This window comes from Cavia porcellus, unplaced genomic scaffold (assembly GCF_034190915.1).
Source record: "Cavia porcellus strain 051 isolate PalLab524CR breed Dunkin Hartley unplaced genomic scaffold, mCavPor4.1 scaffold_16, whole genome shotgun sequence".
Lineage (NCBI taxonomy): Eukaryota > Metazoa > Chordata > Mammalia > Rodentia > Caviidae > Cavia > Cavia porcellus.
In genome coordinates, this window is record NW_026947499.1 from 34024735 (window position 1) to 34043173 (window position 18439).

General features: G+C 48.7%; 1 protein-coding gene across 1 annotated transcript; it reads left to right on the forward strand.

The window, feature by feature from the left end:
- Window positions 1-11531: 11531 nt before the first annotated feature.
- Window positions 11532-15902, forward strand: LOC100712876 (serine protease 41). The gene is given in 7 exon segments (XM_003478125.2): window positions 11532-11612; window positions 11614-11638; window positions 11697-11723; window positions 11960-12128; window positions 12705-12988; window positions 14926-15083; window positions 15628-15902. Coding segments are annotated over 7 exon segments (984 nt in total). The 3' UTR covers window positions 15868-15902.
- Window positions 15903-18439: the final 2537 nt, after the last annotated feature.

Below are 18439 nucleotides of genomic sequence, written 5' to 3' on the forward strand. Positions count from 1 at the left end.
ATCTGCATTAGCCACTTTTGTTGAATAGCAGAATTGTCTCTGGTTAGTTCAATCACAATCAGAATTTGTGGAAGGAAGATCAGAGCTCCTGGGTGTCTTTGGCACTGGGAAAATGGGTGTAGGTGCCAGGAAACACCCCAGTGTGCGCCATCATACAAGCACCAGAGACTTCTGCCATGGCCTCCAGAGACCAAACTAGGATCAGGACTTGACTGAGGTAGTTTACTGGGAGGTGGCCTCACGAAGCATGGACGAGGAGGTGGGGAAACAGACAGAGAAGGGGTTTGCATGAATGAGGAGGTTACCATTAAGTGCAGTTGAGGCACAATCCTTCTTGGGCCTTGGCATTGACCTACAGAAGACAAGAAAACCAGGGCTGGGCATTGTCTTCCTGGCCTCTTCCCATGGATGCAGGATGGACCTAGGGGCCTGAGGTCCTGCAGAGCTGGAGCTGACCCCAGTGAGGCTGTCAGAGTGTCTCTAGCTGCAGCAGCACTATAAGATGATGGATTTGGTTTTGGTTTCCCTCCACCCCATTGGGCTGGGTGTTTGTTTTGTTTTGCTTTGTTTTATCTTATCTTTTTGAGACAGGGTCTCACTATACAGTTCAGACTGGCCTTGGGCTCACTTTGTAGCCCAAGCTGGTCTCAAACTTGCAATGATCCTCCTGCCTCAGCCTCCTGAGTGCTGGGATTATAGGAATGTGCCACCTTGCCAACCAATTTAGGTTGTTTTTTTGAGACATGGTTTCGTTATATAGTTCAGACTAACCTTGAACTCATTATGTAGCCCAGGCTGGCCTCAAACTTGAAGCATGTCTCCTGCCTCTGCCTCCCAGCACTGGGATTATAGGCATATACCACCATGCCCAGCCACCAGTGAAATGGCATCCACCCATCTGTCCCCAAAAGGGCTCTAACCCAAGGCTCAGCATAGCCAAGGGACCAGTTCAGACAGGCAATGTCAGGGCTCTCTATGCTGTTAAATGTGTGTTTTCTAGGCCCCCTAGGTTCTGTGAGAATACAAAAGGGAGAGATGCTCCAGGCAGCTCTACCCGCTATGCCACCCACAACTCTGCTTCCAGGCAGATGTATACCCTGAACATATGCTGTCATCTAGAAGCCAAGCTGGAAAGGGGTTTAGTTCCACAAACTCAGCATGGCTACCTGCAAAGGGTAAACTCTGCATTGTGCTCTGGGCCCCCGCTCTGCCCTCCCCTATGTCACTTCCACAGAGACCTAGAAAGTTGGAGATAAGTCCTGCCAGCCCGGGGCATTCCCATCCCAGTGTTACTGCACCCTGAAGAGCCCCTGTCCCAACCTACACTGTGCTCCATCCAACTGCTATGGGAGGGTCTCCTTGTCCCCTACCCTGCCTGGCCTCTGCAGAGGCAGGTCCTTCGGCAGAACATCCCCACAGCCTAGATGAGGCCTCCACAGGACCTACTGCCCTGCTGGCCCCACTCCTGAACCTAACACTTGGCTCAAGTGCCATGGCTGTCCCCAGTGGCTGGTGGTGTGTGCCAAGCAGGCAGATGCCCCACCTCCCACAGTGGCTGTGGGCTGAGACACAGGTCAGTGCATCCAGGCTGGCATCTATGTGAGTCAGGGTCTTGGTAGAAACCACAGGCTTGTGGGTCTCGTGTGTCCTTCACATAGCCCCTTCTCGGTGTATCCCTGGACAGCCAGAAGGGCCCCACTCTCACATGTCATACCAGGCTGCTGAAGTAACAAGGGAGAGCAGGCCAGCTAGCTCCAGTGCCTACTGTGATAACTGCAGGCAAAGATGGGGTAGAGGCAGCATGTGCCCAGCAGCCAGCATTGGAGGTGGTGCCACTGTGACCCCCTCCCGAAACACAAGCCAACATGAACATGTACAGGGCCAGTGCCTGGAACTCAAAAGAGCCAGGGAGAAAGTGAGCCTCCAGACAGGTGGGCTGGGTGCCCTGCATCACTCTGACTGGGGTCAGACCTAGATGTGGGCAATATTAGGGGCTAAGCCCTTGCTCTTTCAGTTGAAGAACTCACAACCAAGCAAGTGGGCACATGGTACTGTGTGCCCTCTTTCTCCAGAGTCGAGGTCTGGAAGACATGGAGGCATGGCACCAGGGCCAAGCACCACTGGGCTCTGCCAACCCGTGCCCTGCCCAGACAGACAAAAGAGAGCGGCCCAACCTTCCCCAAGAGGTACTGTTTATTTTTATTCTGTGGTTGCCTCAAGCACCTTGCATCTACCCTAGCTGCATCAGACCTCACACTGCCACACATGGAGACATTCTCTTTGATCATAGAAAGCTCAGTCTGGCACTTATCCCAGTTGACTCCACCTGGCAGGCCCTCCGGAACCCTCCTCAGTCACATCTAGAGAGGCCTCCCCTCACCACGACCAAACAGAAAGTCTGACATTGTGCATGTGCAGACCTGCCTCTCCCTTTACCATGTAAACAATCTCCCCATACCCATAGCAGATCAGTCCGTGCACTGTTACCCCTCTTATGCTGCAACATAAGTCCTAATAAAGCCCCTTTCACATGGCATATTTTTGCACCTGTGTGATTTTGATCTGGAGTAGAATATGCCAAGCTAATACTCTAGTAGCCAGTAACACCAAAGGGCCTGACAGTGCTTTCATCTGTAGCTGCAGGCAGTGAGCAGCCAGAGAAAGGCAATAACAGAGAACTGCTACAATCTGCTATCCTTGATGGTCAAAGAGTTCTCAAGGCCTGTCAGTGGCTGATGCCCTGAGTGACAAGGAGGGTCACTAACCCTGAGAGCTAATCAGCACAGCATTCAAAGTTCAGAGCTGTTCATGCTAAAGGAGATACACTTTGCTGATGGGTGATTTGTATGTGAGTGAACCAAAAGAACCCTCTGCTGAGTGCTAACATCTTGGTGGTCCATATGGGGCCTTCCCTTTCGGAGGTCCCTGAAGATGAGGGTGGACAATGGTGATGGTAGTCATCAGTGGAGAAGAGGCCCAAAAACTACCCTGTGACTGATTTACATCTCAAATTCGTTGTAACAGACATCCTAAAGGGTGGCCTGGCTGAAAGACTGTGTCTGCACTCTGTGCCTTCCACTGCATCCTGGACACGGACACAGGGCCAGCTGGAAGACAGTGCATTTGCAATCCAGACCTCCTCCATTGTATCCAGGAGAGAGGAGCTGGCTAAAACAATCTAAGACCAAGGAGAACCCCAAGGCCCAGGACAACAGCCTGGCACATAGATGCACATACACCTCTAGAGGTAAAGTAATTAGCAAGGCCAATAACATGGAAACATCTGAAGCAGCAGTGAGGAGACAGCAGTTGCACCTGGAGAGCTCCACTGACAGAAGACCAGTCCCATCCCCCACATCCAGAGGCCAAGATCAGCTCCATACCCAGCACATCTCTGGGATACAACACGGACATTATCACAGAACACCAGAACAAGATAGGTTCTTGAGGAAGCTAAGAATCAACTACATGTGAAGGACATCCCTGAAGAAAAGATATCTCCTTTCTTCCTTGAGAGAGACCTTAGTGCTAGTGGTAGAGCTAGATTTCATGGGAGGCTGGTGGGCATCAACACAGAAGACAAAACAAAAAAGAGATGGTGGAGAATGGCAAGACAGAGGCAGGGTGCAGTCCCAGATCCCCGGCCCACCCAGGCATGAAACTCAATGAGATGGATGAAGTTAGAAGTCAGACACTGGAATTTTTGAAATAACAACAGGAGTGAAAAAACAAGTGGAAAAGGCCATAGAGGGAAAACGATCTCAGGTACAGAAAGAAATGATGCTTAATATCAAAGATATTAGAGAAGACACAAATAAAAGATTATGAGCTCAGAAAAAGAAGGAGACAAAAAAATGGCCAACAAAGGAAAGTAGTGGAATCCATGAAACAGACACACACACAAAAAAAAAAAAAATCCAGGAGATTAAAATCTCCAGTGAAACAGACTGAATGAATGGAAGGATAGAATTTCAGATCCTGAAGTCATAATTGCAGCTAGTGATCATGTTAAGAAATACCTTAAAAATTGCAAGAGAAATCAATGCAACAGCTACAAAACGAAGCAAAGGATAACAAGATTGACTGGAGTCAGTGAAAAAGCTGGAATCAGTGAGAAAATGCCTTGACAATCATAAATGTATATGCACTTAATATGAGAGCGCCCAATTATATAAGACCGTTATTGATAGACATGGAAAATCAAATGCGTAATAACACAGTTGTAACAGGAGACCTCAATCTCCCATGGTCACAGAGAGACAGATCAACTAGATAGAAAATCAGCAAAGAAATATCAGAGCTAAACCAAACCTGTGAACAAATGGACTTCATAGGAAGAAGCCATGCCCTGAGGCCCTGCCATCAGAGGAGCATCTGTAAAGCACAGCCCTGTGCCTTTCTGCCACTCCAGGAACCCCAGATCGGAGGAACCCAGGTACCTAGTCCAGTCCGCTGCACTGAAGGACTGGCAGCAAATGTAGGAACAACCTGGGATGCAGTAATGGGCTGATTTGGATAAACACAAGAAAATATCAAGACAAAGGAGCAAAATGCAATCTCAGACCTCCAGCCCATGCAGAACAAGTTCAGGAGACCCAGACATAATAGAAATTAGAGCTCACACCTGAAATGTCTGAAAAGATAACAATGGAAATAAAGAAGCATCTTAGTCCTTGTACTGATTGGTTAATTTTACATGCCTAGCGCTAATAGTCTGCACAGCTATTGTTGAAGATAACAAGAGACATTATGGCAGCCATTGTTAATTTCCTATTATCTTATTTTGAAGTTCTGTGTAATGTTTGCTGTTTTGTTTAGCTTGGTTTTATTCCATTTTGCTTTAATTTTATTATGTCTGATGGTATGGGCAGCTATTTTGAAGATAACAAGATATGGTAGCCATTGTCAGTTTCCTATTATCTTGTTTTGAAGTTCTGTATCACTTTGTTTTGTTTTGATTGGCTTTATTCATTTTATTTTGTTTGGTGTTATTCTCTTTCAAATGTTAAAACAATTCAGTGTAACACACATGCTGGCCAAAGACACCAGCACAGCCTGCCTCACAGCTGCAGAGGTCGCCTCCTGGCCAAGTCCTCCCAGCTCCAGTAGTACACCCAAATCCAAGTATGAGGCACCAGGGCGTGCCCTTAGGCCCCAGGGTGGAGGTAGAGTGCCCTGGCCCTCCTGCAGAGACCACTGCAGATGTGAGTCTTACATCTGGTGGCACTTGGTGGCCCCACTTTGCACCCGAAGTGGAAGCTTTCTCTATTATCATGCTTTTTTGCTTTCTGTGCCAGCCCCAGGTCTGTCTCTACAACAGGACTGGGTCACTAGGGTGAAGCGTGGCACCAAGTCAGGCCCCAGCTTCATCCCAAACACAGGGTAACTAAAGGAAGCCTCAGGCTTCACTGAATCAGTAGACCTGGGTTATATCCACAAACCCCTACGTCTTCTAAGTACTCATACTCCCCCTCACCTGTCATGGTCATGTGGGTCTGTATAGGCCAGTAGGCCACGGGTATGGATGAGGTACCTGGGTTCCTAATAGTACCTGCTCAGGCAATTAGGCTACGTAGAGGTGGAACCCACTGTCTCTCTGGATTTTCCCCAAACACATGCTCTGTGTAGTAACCTCTTAGAGTGCCTGCCTTCCTGACTCCACATTATCCTACTTTAACCCAAGTGTATGTCATGAATATTTATAGGGAGAGACTGGGTGGGGGAGTTGAGAGTTTCCTCCTTCGAAAGGTAGTCCCAGGCCCAGGAATTAGCTCAGCGGCAAAAGTGCCTGCCTGGCAAGTGCGAAGTCATGAATTCAATCCCCGGTACCAAAAAAAAAGTCTGAAGTTTCTCCCCACCATCTGGTCACAAGAGGAGGACAAGCAGCATAGTGGGGAAGGCCAGGTCCCTGATGCATCCACATCCATAATCCCAGCTGGTTTTAGGATTGGACTTCTTGGGGTCAGAGGAAGGAACGATGCGATGGTAGGGGCAGCTGGGTTCCTGGGCTCGTCCTGGATGGGGGCTGAGCCTCCACACTTATCCCCTGGATTTGACTGCAGCCTAAGCTGACCCACAAACATAACTCTTAGGCACAGAGGCCCTGAGCTCCTATATTCTAGGGGCCTTGACCTGACCCCAAGGTCTCTCCTGCCTTGGCCCTGGAGGCTCAGTAACCACAGCACCCATCTGATAATGGGCACCTCCCCAGTAGCTGCTGTGCCTGGCATGGTGCCAGTGACAGGACATACACACACTGCACTTGGCTCCCACGTATTGTGACAGCCGCCACAGGGTAGCAGAAGATCTGGGACTGGCAGTGAGGGGGGACCTGCCTGAACCTCTAGGACAAAGCTAAGAAATTTCTCCCTCCTTCTCTGGGCGGCAGCACCTGACACCCTGGGCAGTGGAAGGCCATGGCTGGGCCAGAGCTGCAGTCCAGGGCCTGCCGGAGGCATCTTGGCCAAGCATACCCCACTGTACCCTGCAGACATTCATATGGCACCCGGGGGCTCTGGGAGCCTGAGGTGGGTGAGGACATCTGGGATGTGACAGATAAACTCATTTCAAAGGGTAAAGCAGTCCCAGGAGACTGGATCTCAGCAGGGCAAATAAAGGTCCCAGCTTCTACTGCTCAGAGCAGGCACCTTAATGTCCATCCCTAGCCCCACCAGAGGGCAGCCATGGGCCTGGCACTTGGGATCAGGGACCCAAGAGGTTGTTCAGGTTAAGGGAGCCCTGGTCAGGTTTGGTACTGGGGCAGGAGGTGGGGGTGGAGTATGTGACTCTTACAGTCTTTCCCTCCAGCATAACTTTTTTTCCTTTGGTGCTGGGGCTCATACTCAGGGCCTTTAAAATGCCAAGCAAATGCTTTTGTACCACTAAACAACTGTTGTAGTCTTGGGTTAGGAAGGAAAACAATGTGATACAGGACATATAATTTATAGAATTATTCTATAATAATCACCCAAAGAGTGAAACACAAAAAGTGCAGGAAATCCGTTCATCTACTAAAGACCTAAAGAATCGCTGAGGGCTTGGTTCCCATGACAATGTGCATGAGTCCAGCTGAAGGCCTAGAGTCCATGACAATGTCTCAGGCACGTCATTCACAAATCTGTGCTAGAAAGGCCAAAGATCAGTGGTGGAAACTAGAAAGTCTGTGCTTGCAGGATGGAGGATCTATGTCAGTAGGCTGAGGGATCTGCACTGGAGCCAGGAAGTGATGTTCAAAGTAAGGGCTAGAACTCCCCACAAAAGTGTCACAGCGATGAGGTTCTGACCTCCTCCAACGATGAGAACAGCCAAGTTCGTATCAAGAAGCCAGTGTGACAAGCTTCTCCAGGAGACTGAGCAGCACACCATCTTCCCCTCTGGAGCCAGGAAGTGAAGCTCAAAGTAAGGACCAGAGATCCCCGAAAGTGAACTGCAGCCATTCTCAGCGACAACAAGGTCCTGAGCTCCTCTGATGATGAGAACAGCCAAATTCATATTTGGAAAGAAGCTCGACAAGCTCCTCCAAGAGAGCCAACAGCAACAGGAGAACCAACACCACCAATTCTTCCTCTCCAGGCCCCCTTTTATGTTGTTGGCAGCAATCCTCAGGTGGGCCCTCCACACCCAGCCCCACGCTGATTCAGTTCAGCTGGGTATGACAAGCTGCCCATCAGTTGTCAAACCAGCACAGCTACATTTCTAGTCAAAGGCATGGTTTTTCAATGGCACATAGCCTCATATTTCAGACCCAAGACTGCTAGCCTTGGATTCTGTTTTACTTGATGCTATAGTTTCCATATCCACTTTATTCCTGTGTCCCATTTTTTACCAAAGTATTTTTATATTAAAATAGAAAATATCTAGAAATATATTGTAATTTATAAATCTCTTTGCCCACTACACTGGCATTTGCCAGAATATCCATCCAGCAAAAATGTATACATTAGAAAAAGAAAAATTTGTGCAACTATTTTAATATTAAATTTATTAAAATTTGGCACAGTGGCACATGCCTGTAACCCTAGCACTCTGGAGGCTGAGGCAGGAGGATCACCATGAGTTTGAGATTATCCTGTGTTACATAGTGAGTTTAAGACCAGCCTAAACTACACAGCAAGACCATGTCTCAAAAAATAAAAATAAAAAAGCAAAAACAGTTATTGAGACATAAGGCCGGGGATTTAGCTCAGCAGCATAAGCCTGCCAAGTGCTAGGTCATGAGTTTGATCTCCAGTAAAAAAAAAAAAAAAAAAAGTTATTGAGACATCATGATATTAATGTGAGTTGCCTTTGACTTCTATAGTTACAAGAGATGCTCAAACCAGTACACCTGTAATCTCATCACTTGGGAGGGTGAGGCAGGAATATCACCAGCCTGGGCTCCAAAGTGAGTTCAAGGCCATCTTGAACTACAAAGTGAGACTCTGGCAAAAAAAAAAGAAAAAGAAAAAAAGAAAGAAAGAAAAAGAAAAAAGTGTGCTCAAAGTGGTGACCATTAGTTTCCAGATATTTACTAGTATGGTGAACTGTTGAAGTGTTTTGTTGTTGTTGTTTTGGCAGATTCTGTGTGTTCTGGTATACTTGCTGGAATCTTGGAAGATAGGAAAGCATTTCCATTAACCATATAGACTTTGGGTTGTTAGATAAGTTGAGTTTCATGTAGCACAGATGTCTTCTGGATCTAACGGCACATACAGCCTGCTTGAGACTGTTTTCTAATTTGGTCTCAGAAATTGTGTTGGAGAACTGCTAAATGATCAGAACGAGGCTCTGTCCCAGCAAATCTCACTGGAAGACGTCACAAGAGTCCTTATCAGGGGCTGGGGATTTAGCTCAGCGGCATAAGCACCTGCCTTGCATGCAGGCAGTCGTGAGTTCGATCCCTGGTACCGATAAAAAATGAAAAAGACAAAAACAAGCAAACAAACAAGAGTCCTTATCATCGTCAGTCACCCCCATCCACACACTGGTCCTTAGCACTCACACACATGCACAACCCTTTCAGGGCTCACAAGCAGCAGATCACCTGGGGAGTGCACTACAGATTGGGGATGTATCTGTGGCACTGGGCAAGTCTGTCACAGAAAATGCAGCCTCCATCTGTCGGTGCTCATCACCTCCATGGTTTCAGCTGATGTTGGGAATATGTACAGTGTCGGAAATGCTTCTGTACATTCAGACTACACATCTGAGACATTTCCTCAACATGGGTTTAATACCACCCCTCCCCACCCTTCTTACGTGTTGCTCATAGGAATCTGCCATCTGGCTTGCCCTTTCTTTTCCCAACTGTGTATTTTGCTTTGTTTTGAAAACCTTTTTGTGGAAAAACTTAAATATATACTCACAGCTGGATGGCACACACCTATAATCCCAGCACTTGGGAGGCTGAAGCAGGAGTATATCACTGTGATTTCAAGGCCAGTCTGGGCTATCTAAGCAAGTTCAAGTTCTGCTTATACTACACACCAAGATCCTGTCTCAAAAAATAAAATAAGGCCATGGATATAGCTCAGCAGCATAAGCAGCTGATTGGCAAGCACAAGGTCCTGAGTTTGAGTCCCAGTATCAAATATAAATAAGATAAATATAAATAAATATATACTGATAAAGAGCAGTCAAAAGCATCCTACCATATTTCCTAACTTGAACAGTGAAAATGCCAAACATATTACTTCCTCTCATGTAATTAACTCTTTAAAAAAATTTTTTTGTTTTGTTTTGCTTCTTTTCTTTTCTTTTTTTTTTTTTTGTACCAGGAATTGAACTCAAGACCTCGCATTTGCCAAGCAGGCACTTAACACTGCTGAGCTAAACTCCTGGCCCCTTGTTTTGTTTCTTAAGGCAGGCTCTTGCCGCGTAGCTCAGGCTAGCTTTGAACTCACAAGGATTCTCCTTCCTCAGCCTCCTGAGTTCTGGGATCACAGACATGTACTACCACACTCAACCCCTTTTAATACTTTTGCTCTGAATTCCTTTTCCTTTTCTTTCTCTTCAAGTTTACTAGTTCATTCTTTATCTGTGTGCATTTTATTAGTCAGCCCATCTGCTAAAGTGTTTTATTTCCTTTTTGTTTAGTTCAGTTTTTAGTTTCTGCGTCACGGTATGTTTATGTAGTCTGTAACATTGAGCTTGTGTCCTTGCACTTTAGCAATCCTTCTCCCTCAGCTTTCCAAGTCCTGGGTTCTGGGCATGCGCTGCTATACCCAGACTAAAACGTTTTATTTTAGTAGTGAAATTTTACATTTTTAAATACTTTCTCTGCTTTTTTTCCCCATATAATTCTTATTCAATGCTTGCAAACGCCCCTTGGATCTTTCTGAGGGATACTTCTTGCAAGCTGCACCTCTGTCCTCTGTTATATGGATGATGTTTCCTCTGGGGTCAGTTCAGCTTATTCCAAAAGACTTTTTTGGTGCTTGTGGGATTCTTGTTCTCCTTGACACTTCTGCTGCCAGGCTATTATGCAGTATGGGATGAATTCAGCAGACTCAAGATGGTCAAATCCACCACAGCCCAAGAAAGCACTGGCCCTGGACCACCTCCAGGGAAGTAACAGGAGCTCTTGAAATACCCTACCTGAGAATACTGTCTTTGTATTCCTGGAGAGTTCTGCCATACTGGTTCTGCTCATAATGTGACTCCTAATGGAGATGGATCCACAGGGCATCAGATGCTTGAGTGGATGAACTGGAGACTAAGTAACTCTGTCAGCCATTAGGGCCCTCATGCTTCCCTGGCCAAACCCAATGAACCCCTGACCCTGAGTGTGTACCCCCTACCCTGGTGGGCATGTCTCCCACGAACAGTCATAGGTCCTTGCTGGAAAATGAAGTGCTTTTGTTTTCCTGTGTTGGGGAGCACACCTGGAAGCCCTGGGTGACTTCACATGTGTGCTTTTTCTGTAAAGACATTGACCTTGAGAAGGTGGAGTCTTGCTGTGAAACTGGATAATAACATCCTGGCCCACAAGGTGGCCATGTGAACACCCAATTGATTGTCCATGCTGGGATTAACTGCCAACTGATTCACCACCCTCTAAAACTGGCCCCAGGATGGAACAGCCGCTGGAGACCAGGGACACTTGTGTGGGGCCCTTGCAGGATGGCAAGCAGAGTAGATAGTTCTAGGCCCTGTCCATGGACAAAATAGTTTTCCTTCCTTCTGTTTGTCTGGAAAGGATCATACCACTTTTGACACATTTGTTGGCTCCAAAGGGGCCTTCCATGAGGTAGGGACATGTTAGTGGGCTTCTTGGGGGATTATGTCTGAGGGCCAGGGCATGAGGAAAGGGTGCGACAGAGGAGACAGCTAGGATCCCTGGGTTGCACAAAGGTCAGTGCTGAGGTTCACTGGATACCGGGTCACGCCAACTGCTACTGTGGGTGATCTACCCTTGTAGAAACAGAACGCCCAACACTTGTTCTCCAAGTAGAATAAGGTGAGAGGAGGTGGTGTCCAGGGCCCCGCCCCGCCCCTTTCCCTCAGGGGGCGCCACTTCATCAGAGCAGCAAGGAGGCGCAGGAGACAGCGCCATGGCCTGCAGAGGCTGCATGCTCCTGCTGCTCGCGGCCTTGGTGGTGTCCTGGGTGGGACCTGAGAAGCTGGGTGAGCTCAGGGGCGCTGCAAGCCCCACCGAGCAGTGGGGAGGAGCAGGGGCGTAGAGGTTCTGGGGCGCTAATTTTGTGGCCTCCCCACAGCACAAACGGATGCGGACCCAGAGGAAGGTGAGTTCCCAACTCTCAGGATCTCCTCGGGGCACCAGGGGAGCAGCGAGGTGACACCCATTTTGTCTCTGTCACAGGTCCCGGGACCACCAGGCTGCTTACCAGTACTTACAGGCACAGGGGCTGCGCTGCGCGGGGCGACCCTGGGGCTGGAGCAGTCCCCTGAGCCCACCCCCTCGCGTGGCCCTAGGATGCTGTGGCGCCTCCGCGCTCAGCTGCGTGTCTCTGTCCCCTAGGTCCCTGCGGCTTCCGCGCCGGCCACATACTCGTCGTGGGTGGAGTGGCGACGTCGCGGGGCCGCTGGCCGTGGCAGGCGGCGCTGCACGAGGTGGAGCACCGAGCGCTGTGTGCGGGGAGCCTGCTGAACCGCCGCTGGCTGCTCTCGGCTGCGCACTGCTTCACCAAGTGAGTCCAGCCAGGGACTTTGAACTGAGCGGCGCGATCACACACCAAGGACTCTCCACTAGGGTACCCGGACGGAACCCTGCTTGGAGTCTTCCAGAATGCCCTTCCAGAACATTCCGTGGACTTTTGGTGCATTGTTCCCCCTCCAATCCAATGGCCTCACTAGGGCAAACCCCTTTTCCCTCCCTGTGCTGTTCTGGGGATGGACGGAGTTGAGGCAGGTGTGGGAGCTGAGGGAGAGTCTGGTGAGCAGAGCCTCCTGCTAGAGCTCTAAACCGGTCCTGAAATCTATTCTGTCCACTTTGAACTGCACAGGGGTCCCCTGGAGGACTGGAACCATTTCTCAGAGGAGTCACTCCAACAACCCCTCCCCCCACAGTGCCCAAGAGTGAGGACTTCGGTCGTGGCTTGTTGGTGGTCTGATATTTCTACAGAGGACTTCTGGCCCACAAGAGAGACTGGGTGGTGGTGTGCAGTATGAGCACATGGTGTAGCCCCCAGGATACCCGAGCAAGGCCTGTGCCAAGGTGGCCATCCCCACTCCCAGGACCCTGAGTTCTCTCTTCTCTATGGCAGGTTCCCTGATGCCTCTAAATGGATTGTCCAGCTGGGTGAGCTCACTCTCTACCCATCTGCCTGGAACCTACGCGCCTACCTCAACCGGTACAAGGTGAAGGACATCTTCATACACCCTAAAGCCAAAGGGCAAACCAATGACATTGCCCTGCTGAAGCTGGCCTCCCCTGTCACCTACACCAAGTACATCCATCCAGTCTGTGTCCAGGCCGCCTCCTCCTCCACATTCCTGCACCGGTCTGACTGCTGGGTGACTGGCTGGGGCGTTCTCCACGAGGACCTGAGTGAGGCTGGGACACATGGGCAGGGGGGGAAGGGTGTGGGCGGGCACTCTCCTGGTCCTCTGTCCCAGCCACACCAGGCACAGCAGCCTCTCCCTGGTGTCTGGGGCACCACTGAGCCCCTCTGCCTGCCTAGTCTGCATCCTTCCCATCCATCCTCTCCTCTGCCTCCCACCTGTGAGATCAGGAACCAAATACTCAGTCCCTTCCCTTGCAGACAGACCTGGGGGCTGAAGGCCACAGGGGCCTCCAGATTGGCCCTTCCTGTGTCCCCTGGCAGCGGGGTTGGGGTGGGGCAGCTTTGTGGGGCAGCTTCAGGCATTCATTCCTTACACTGAGATTGAATTCACAGCCCATGAACTTTGGAAGAGAACAGTGTTAAAGGACACCCCTCGGCGATTTTTAGTATATTCACCTAGTTGTGCAGCCATAACCCCATCTAATAATAGAACATTTTCATGTTCTCAAAAACAACCCCCCTCTCCTCAGTCATCCTCTTGGTGGCCCAATTTCCCAGACCTTTCACCCCGGTCACCTGCATCCTGCCTGTCTCTGGGGATTTGCCTTCTCTGCCCTCTATCCAGTAATAGAGCTGACAACATTTTGTAGCTGGCTTCTTTGATGTAATATGGTATCCTCAAGAGCAGTCCACTTTATAGCATGTCATATCAACTGTCCTTTTCTTCCTTTCTTTTGTTTGTTTGTTGGTCAAATTCTCATTTGCATAACATAAATAACACACTTTCTTACGGGTGCAATTTGGCCTTCTCTAGTGAGCTCACAACACTATACTACGAACCTTATAGAAGACCGTCATTCCCACTAAGTGGGAATGGACCTCCTCATGGACCCTTTCTTGGAGCTTTTGGGACTCACTGGCCAGCTTTCAGTCTCTGGATTCAGTTTTTTGAGCATTTCATATAAACAGCTTTATGTAGTATGTGGCTCTCTGGATCTTCTTTCTGAAATCTGAGTGTCTTCAAGGTTCATTAGTATTAAAGTGTATATCAGAACTTTATTTCTTTTTATGGCTGAATAGTAATCCCCTGAATAGCATACTTTGTTTATAACAGTTTTTTTTCTTTTATCAATCCATGTGTTCATGAACAGACACTTCAGTTATTTTAACCTTTTGAGTGTTGTGAATAGTTTAGGAACACTATCATACAAGCTTTTATTTGAACACCTAATTTCTGGAAAGAAACCAATCCTATTGAGTTCTCTTATACTGACAACTAGGTTCTCTCCTGCTGTTTACAAATTCCTCTCTGTGTTTTGCTGGTTTGTTTGTAATGTGTCTACAAAGGCATCTCTTTTTGTTTGCCTTGCTTGGAGTCTTTTCAGCTTTTCAAATCTGTAGTTTCATATATTTCAACTAATTTGATCTTTTTGAAGGGAGTCCTGGCTTGTGCAGTCAAAAACTGTCTCCAGAGCTGGGCATGGTGGCACATGCCTGTAATGCCAGTGCCCAAGAGGCTGAGGCAAAGGGATCACCACCAAGGCAAGAGTCTTCCTCAAAGAATAAAACAAAAATCAAAACATATACAGGCTAATGCCTCCTTAGCTCTTCTTTATCTGGGCTTTCGTTAAGAAATCTGTTCATTGGGGCTGGGGATTTAGCTCATTGGCACAAGCGCCTGCCTTGCAAGCAGGCAGTCATGAGTTCGATCCCTGGTACCGATAAAAAAAAAGAAATCTGTCCATCTGTGCAGGCAGGGGGTGTCATCTCCATTGCCCAACTGGGGGGACAAAGTTTCCAGTGGAGCTGCAACAGCTTGTCCTTCCATTGCATCCTCCTGCAATATTATTGATTGCCCGAATGTAGGTGATCCTTAGGGGCTACTTGCATCACTGCCATAAGGAGTGCCCTCTGTCCTGTCCCTGCTCTAGATGGCAGAAGGGATATTAAGGTCACCTTCTGTCTCTGTCCTACCCCACAGCACCTCTGCCACCTCCCTACTACCTCCGGGAAGCACAGGTCACCATCCTGAACAACACCAGGTGCAACTACCTCTTCAAACAGCCCACTGCACTTAGTAGAATCAAAGAGTCAATGTTTTGTGCTGGTGCAGAGGATGGCAGCACAGACTCCTGCAGAGTGAGTCCCCCCCTCCCCAATCAGAGAATCCTACTTTTTCCCAACAGTAGGACTGAGGTCCACCACCCAAATGAATTTGGAGTTCAGTCATAGAAATCAGTTACACTCCTAGCTGGGTAGTGTCACATGCTTGAAATCCTATCACTATAGGAGGTTGAGGCAGGAGGACCACAAGTTTGAGCTCAGCCTTGGTAATTTTTAATGGTCTCATCTCAAAATAGAAAATAGAAAATGGGCCTGAGATATAGCTCAGTGCAAATGTCCTGGGTTAAGTCCCTAGTAGCACGCGCGCGCGCACACACACAGGAGGAATCAATTGCAGCCTTTAGTCACCCAGCCTATACCACATATTTCTCAGTCTCCACTAATGGGCCTCTTTATGGTCTTGTCATTTCTGAAGGTAGGAAGTCTGACCATACGCTATAGTTGTAAAAACTGAGGCTCTGTCACTGTTGAGGAGGTTCCAAAATTCCCTGCTTTACTGACCTCTTTGCTGGGCCACCATTCCTTGCCCCAGGCTGGGCTCACCCACGTTCCTCCCCAGGGTGACTCAGGAGGACCCTTGGTCTGTGACCTGGATGGGCTGTGGTATCAGATTGGAATCGTGAGCTGGGGAGTGGGTTGTGGTCGCGCCAATCGGCCTGGAGTCTACACCAATGTCAGCCACCATGTCAACTGGATCTTGAAGACAGTAGCCCTCAATGGCTCACCCAGGCCGGACCTCTCCCCACTGCTGTTGCTCCTCACTCTGCCTTGGGCTGCCCAGCTCCTGGGCCCCACCTGACTTAGGGAGATGCATCTGGGGTCACAGTGCTTGCTGCCCCCTTGACCCTGTGCAGGTTCCCTTCTGTCCTGTGTGCTAATAAAGTTGTGTGCAGATCTGAATTCTCTTCACAGAGCTCCATTTCCTTGATGACTCTGTTCACCTGTGACCCATCCAGTCTGGGCCCCGCCTATTTCCTGAACCTTGTCCAGGTTTTGGTTGCAAATGGCTAGACCTGCTGTGGTTAGTTCAATCCTGAAGATGATTTAAGGAAGGGCAGCTGTGGCCTCAGACAGACTTGCAGGGCAGGTGCTGGGAAGCGTTCTAGTGTGCCCCATCGCCAGGAAGCTTGGCTAGGGAAGGGTGCGTTTAAAGGAAGAAGAAGAAGGGAAAGGGGAAGGGGAAAAGGAGAAGGGGAAAAGGGAGAAGAGCAAGATGTGATGATGCACGTTTGCTGTCCCAGCACTCATGAGGCCAAGGCCACAAGAGACTGTGAGTTCTATCTATGGCCTACATAGTGAGTTGGAGGCCAGACTGAACTAATAGCAACATTCTTTTTTAAAAAATGTGAAGCTGAAAGAAGGTGGGGTTTAGCTTATATTCTCAGTTCTCGATATGAGAACTCTCTTTGGGGCTCTTTCCAAGGTTCAGATATTCATATTTCAGCCAGTTGCACCCCTTCTCTGGAAAGAGCCAGTTTCTTGGTGAGAACCATCTCCTTGCCCCAACCCTCTTGTTCGTCTATGTCTTCTGCCTTCACCCCAGGTTGCACCTCCCAGCTCCCTACAGAGTAGAGTGCCAGCCTTCCAGTTTGCTCCCCAGCAAGGTCTGCTCCAAGTCCTCTGGGGTGCTTCTGTGCCGGGCGCCTCCTGCTCCTCATTGCCACGAGTCCCTGCGGCTTTCCAGCTGCTGGTCCCACCTCCCCCAAGCCACCCAAGAGCAGCCAAGCCATGTAACAAAAGACTCTGAGGCTTGGGGAAGGTAGGAACCTGCTTCCTTCATCCCGGGAGCACTTTCATAGCCTTTGGTCCATACCAGGCACTGCTGTGAGTCCTCTGAGGTGGGTTTTACAGGTGAGGGATGCATATGGATTTCAATAATTACCCCCAAGGGCTCACCACTGGAGGGAGGGAGCACCAAAGCCAGACTTCAAAGAGCTAATCTTCGTTTCCTTTGTGTGCTAAGGATCAAATCTAAGACTTCATCCATGCTAGGGAATTGCTCTACCACTGAGCTATACACAGGCCCAGAAGTTATGGTTTTGAGTGTGGTCCTAAACTGTGGACAGCAGTAGTCAAGCTTGGAGGCTCCCTCCTCCACCCCTCATCCAGATGCTGAGGGTTCCCTCTTCTGCATCCCTCAGGGTGATCTCCAACCTGCCGCCCTGCCCAGCCTCATTCACTTGCTCCCAGATCTTCAGTGCTAGCTGTGTTCTATCCACTGCTGTCTGTTACACACTGAATGTTTGTGTGTACTGCTCAGCTTTTCATCACTATAACAAAACACCTAAGGTAGGATAAGTTTATAAAGTATAGAAGTATATATAGTTCAAAGCTTTGCAGGTTCAAAGGCACAGGACTTCAAGTCCTGGGCACTGCTACCCTTACCCAGCAACAGCCTTCTTGCTGGTAGAATACTGAGGTGGCTCATGGTGTCACATGATGAGAGGCAGGGAGCCCATGTGTCTGTCTCTGTGTGGTGTTCCTCCCTCTCTATAAAACCACCAGGATTCAATCATGGAGGCCCCTCCTAATGACCTAATCTAATCACTTCCTAAAAGCCTCACCTTTAAGCATCATAGTGAGATTAAGTTTCCACTCTCTTAATTCTGTAAGATTTTTGTGTATTAAATTCCTTCATGAGTTTGGGGCTGGGGAGCAACTATATTCAAACCATAGCAAGTCTTAATCCTCAGTGTGATGTTATTTCCATTTGTGGAGGAAGCTGGGGTTAAATGAGGTCATAAATACGGGGGTCTGGTCTAATAGGATCTCAATTTCTCCTCTCCTCTACACAAAGACTGTGTCAGAACACAGAGATGGACGCTAACAGGCTAAGAAGAGTGGACTCAGAATAAAACCTACCTTTCTAGCACTTTGATCTTGAACTTCCAGCCTCTAGAACCTTGAGAAATAGATTTCTCTTTAAGCCACCAACCCTCCAGTATTTTATCAAGGGAGCATGAACTGACTAATACAGGAGCACGGAACAGGCCCTGCCCTGTGAATCAGACATGAATCAAACCTCCCCCCACATGTGTCAAATTACAACTTTGACAGGAGCCCAAAAGAGGTATGACACAGGAAGGGAGGTGATGGAGCAAGGACTGAGGAACAAGGAGTTGCTGGTGAGGCAGTGAGAGGACACAGCCTCCCAGGTATGAACCTAAAAGAGGGTTCATGGCCCCTGGGCACCATTCTGGCTCCAGATCTCTACTGGCTCTTATTTTGTTTTGGTTTGATCTTTGGTCTTAGGTTTTGGTTTTCATTTTTTGTTTTGTTTTGTTTCTTGAGACAGAGTCTCACTGTGTAGTGCAGCCTGGCTTGAACTCATTATGTAGCCCAGGCTGGCCTAAACTTATGGCAGTCCTCAT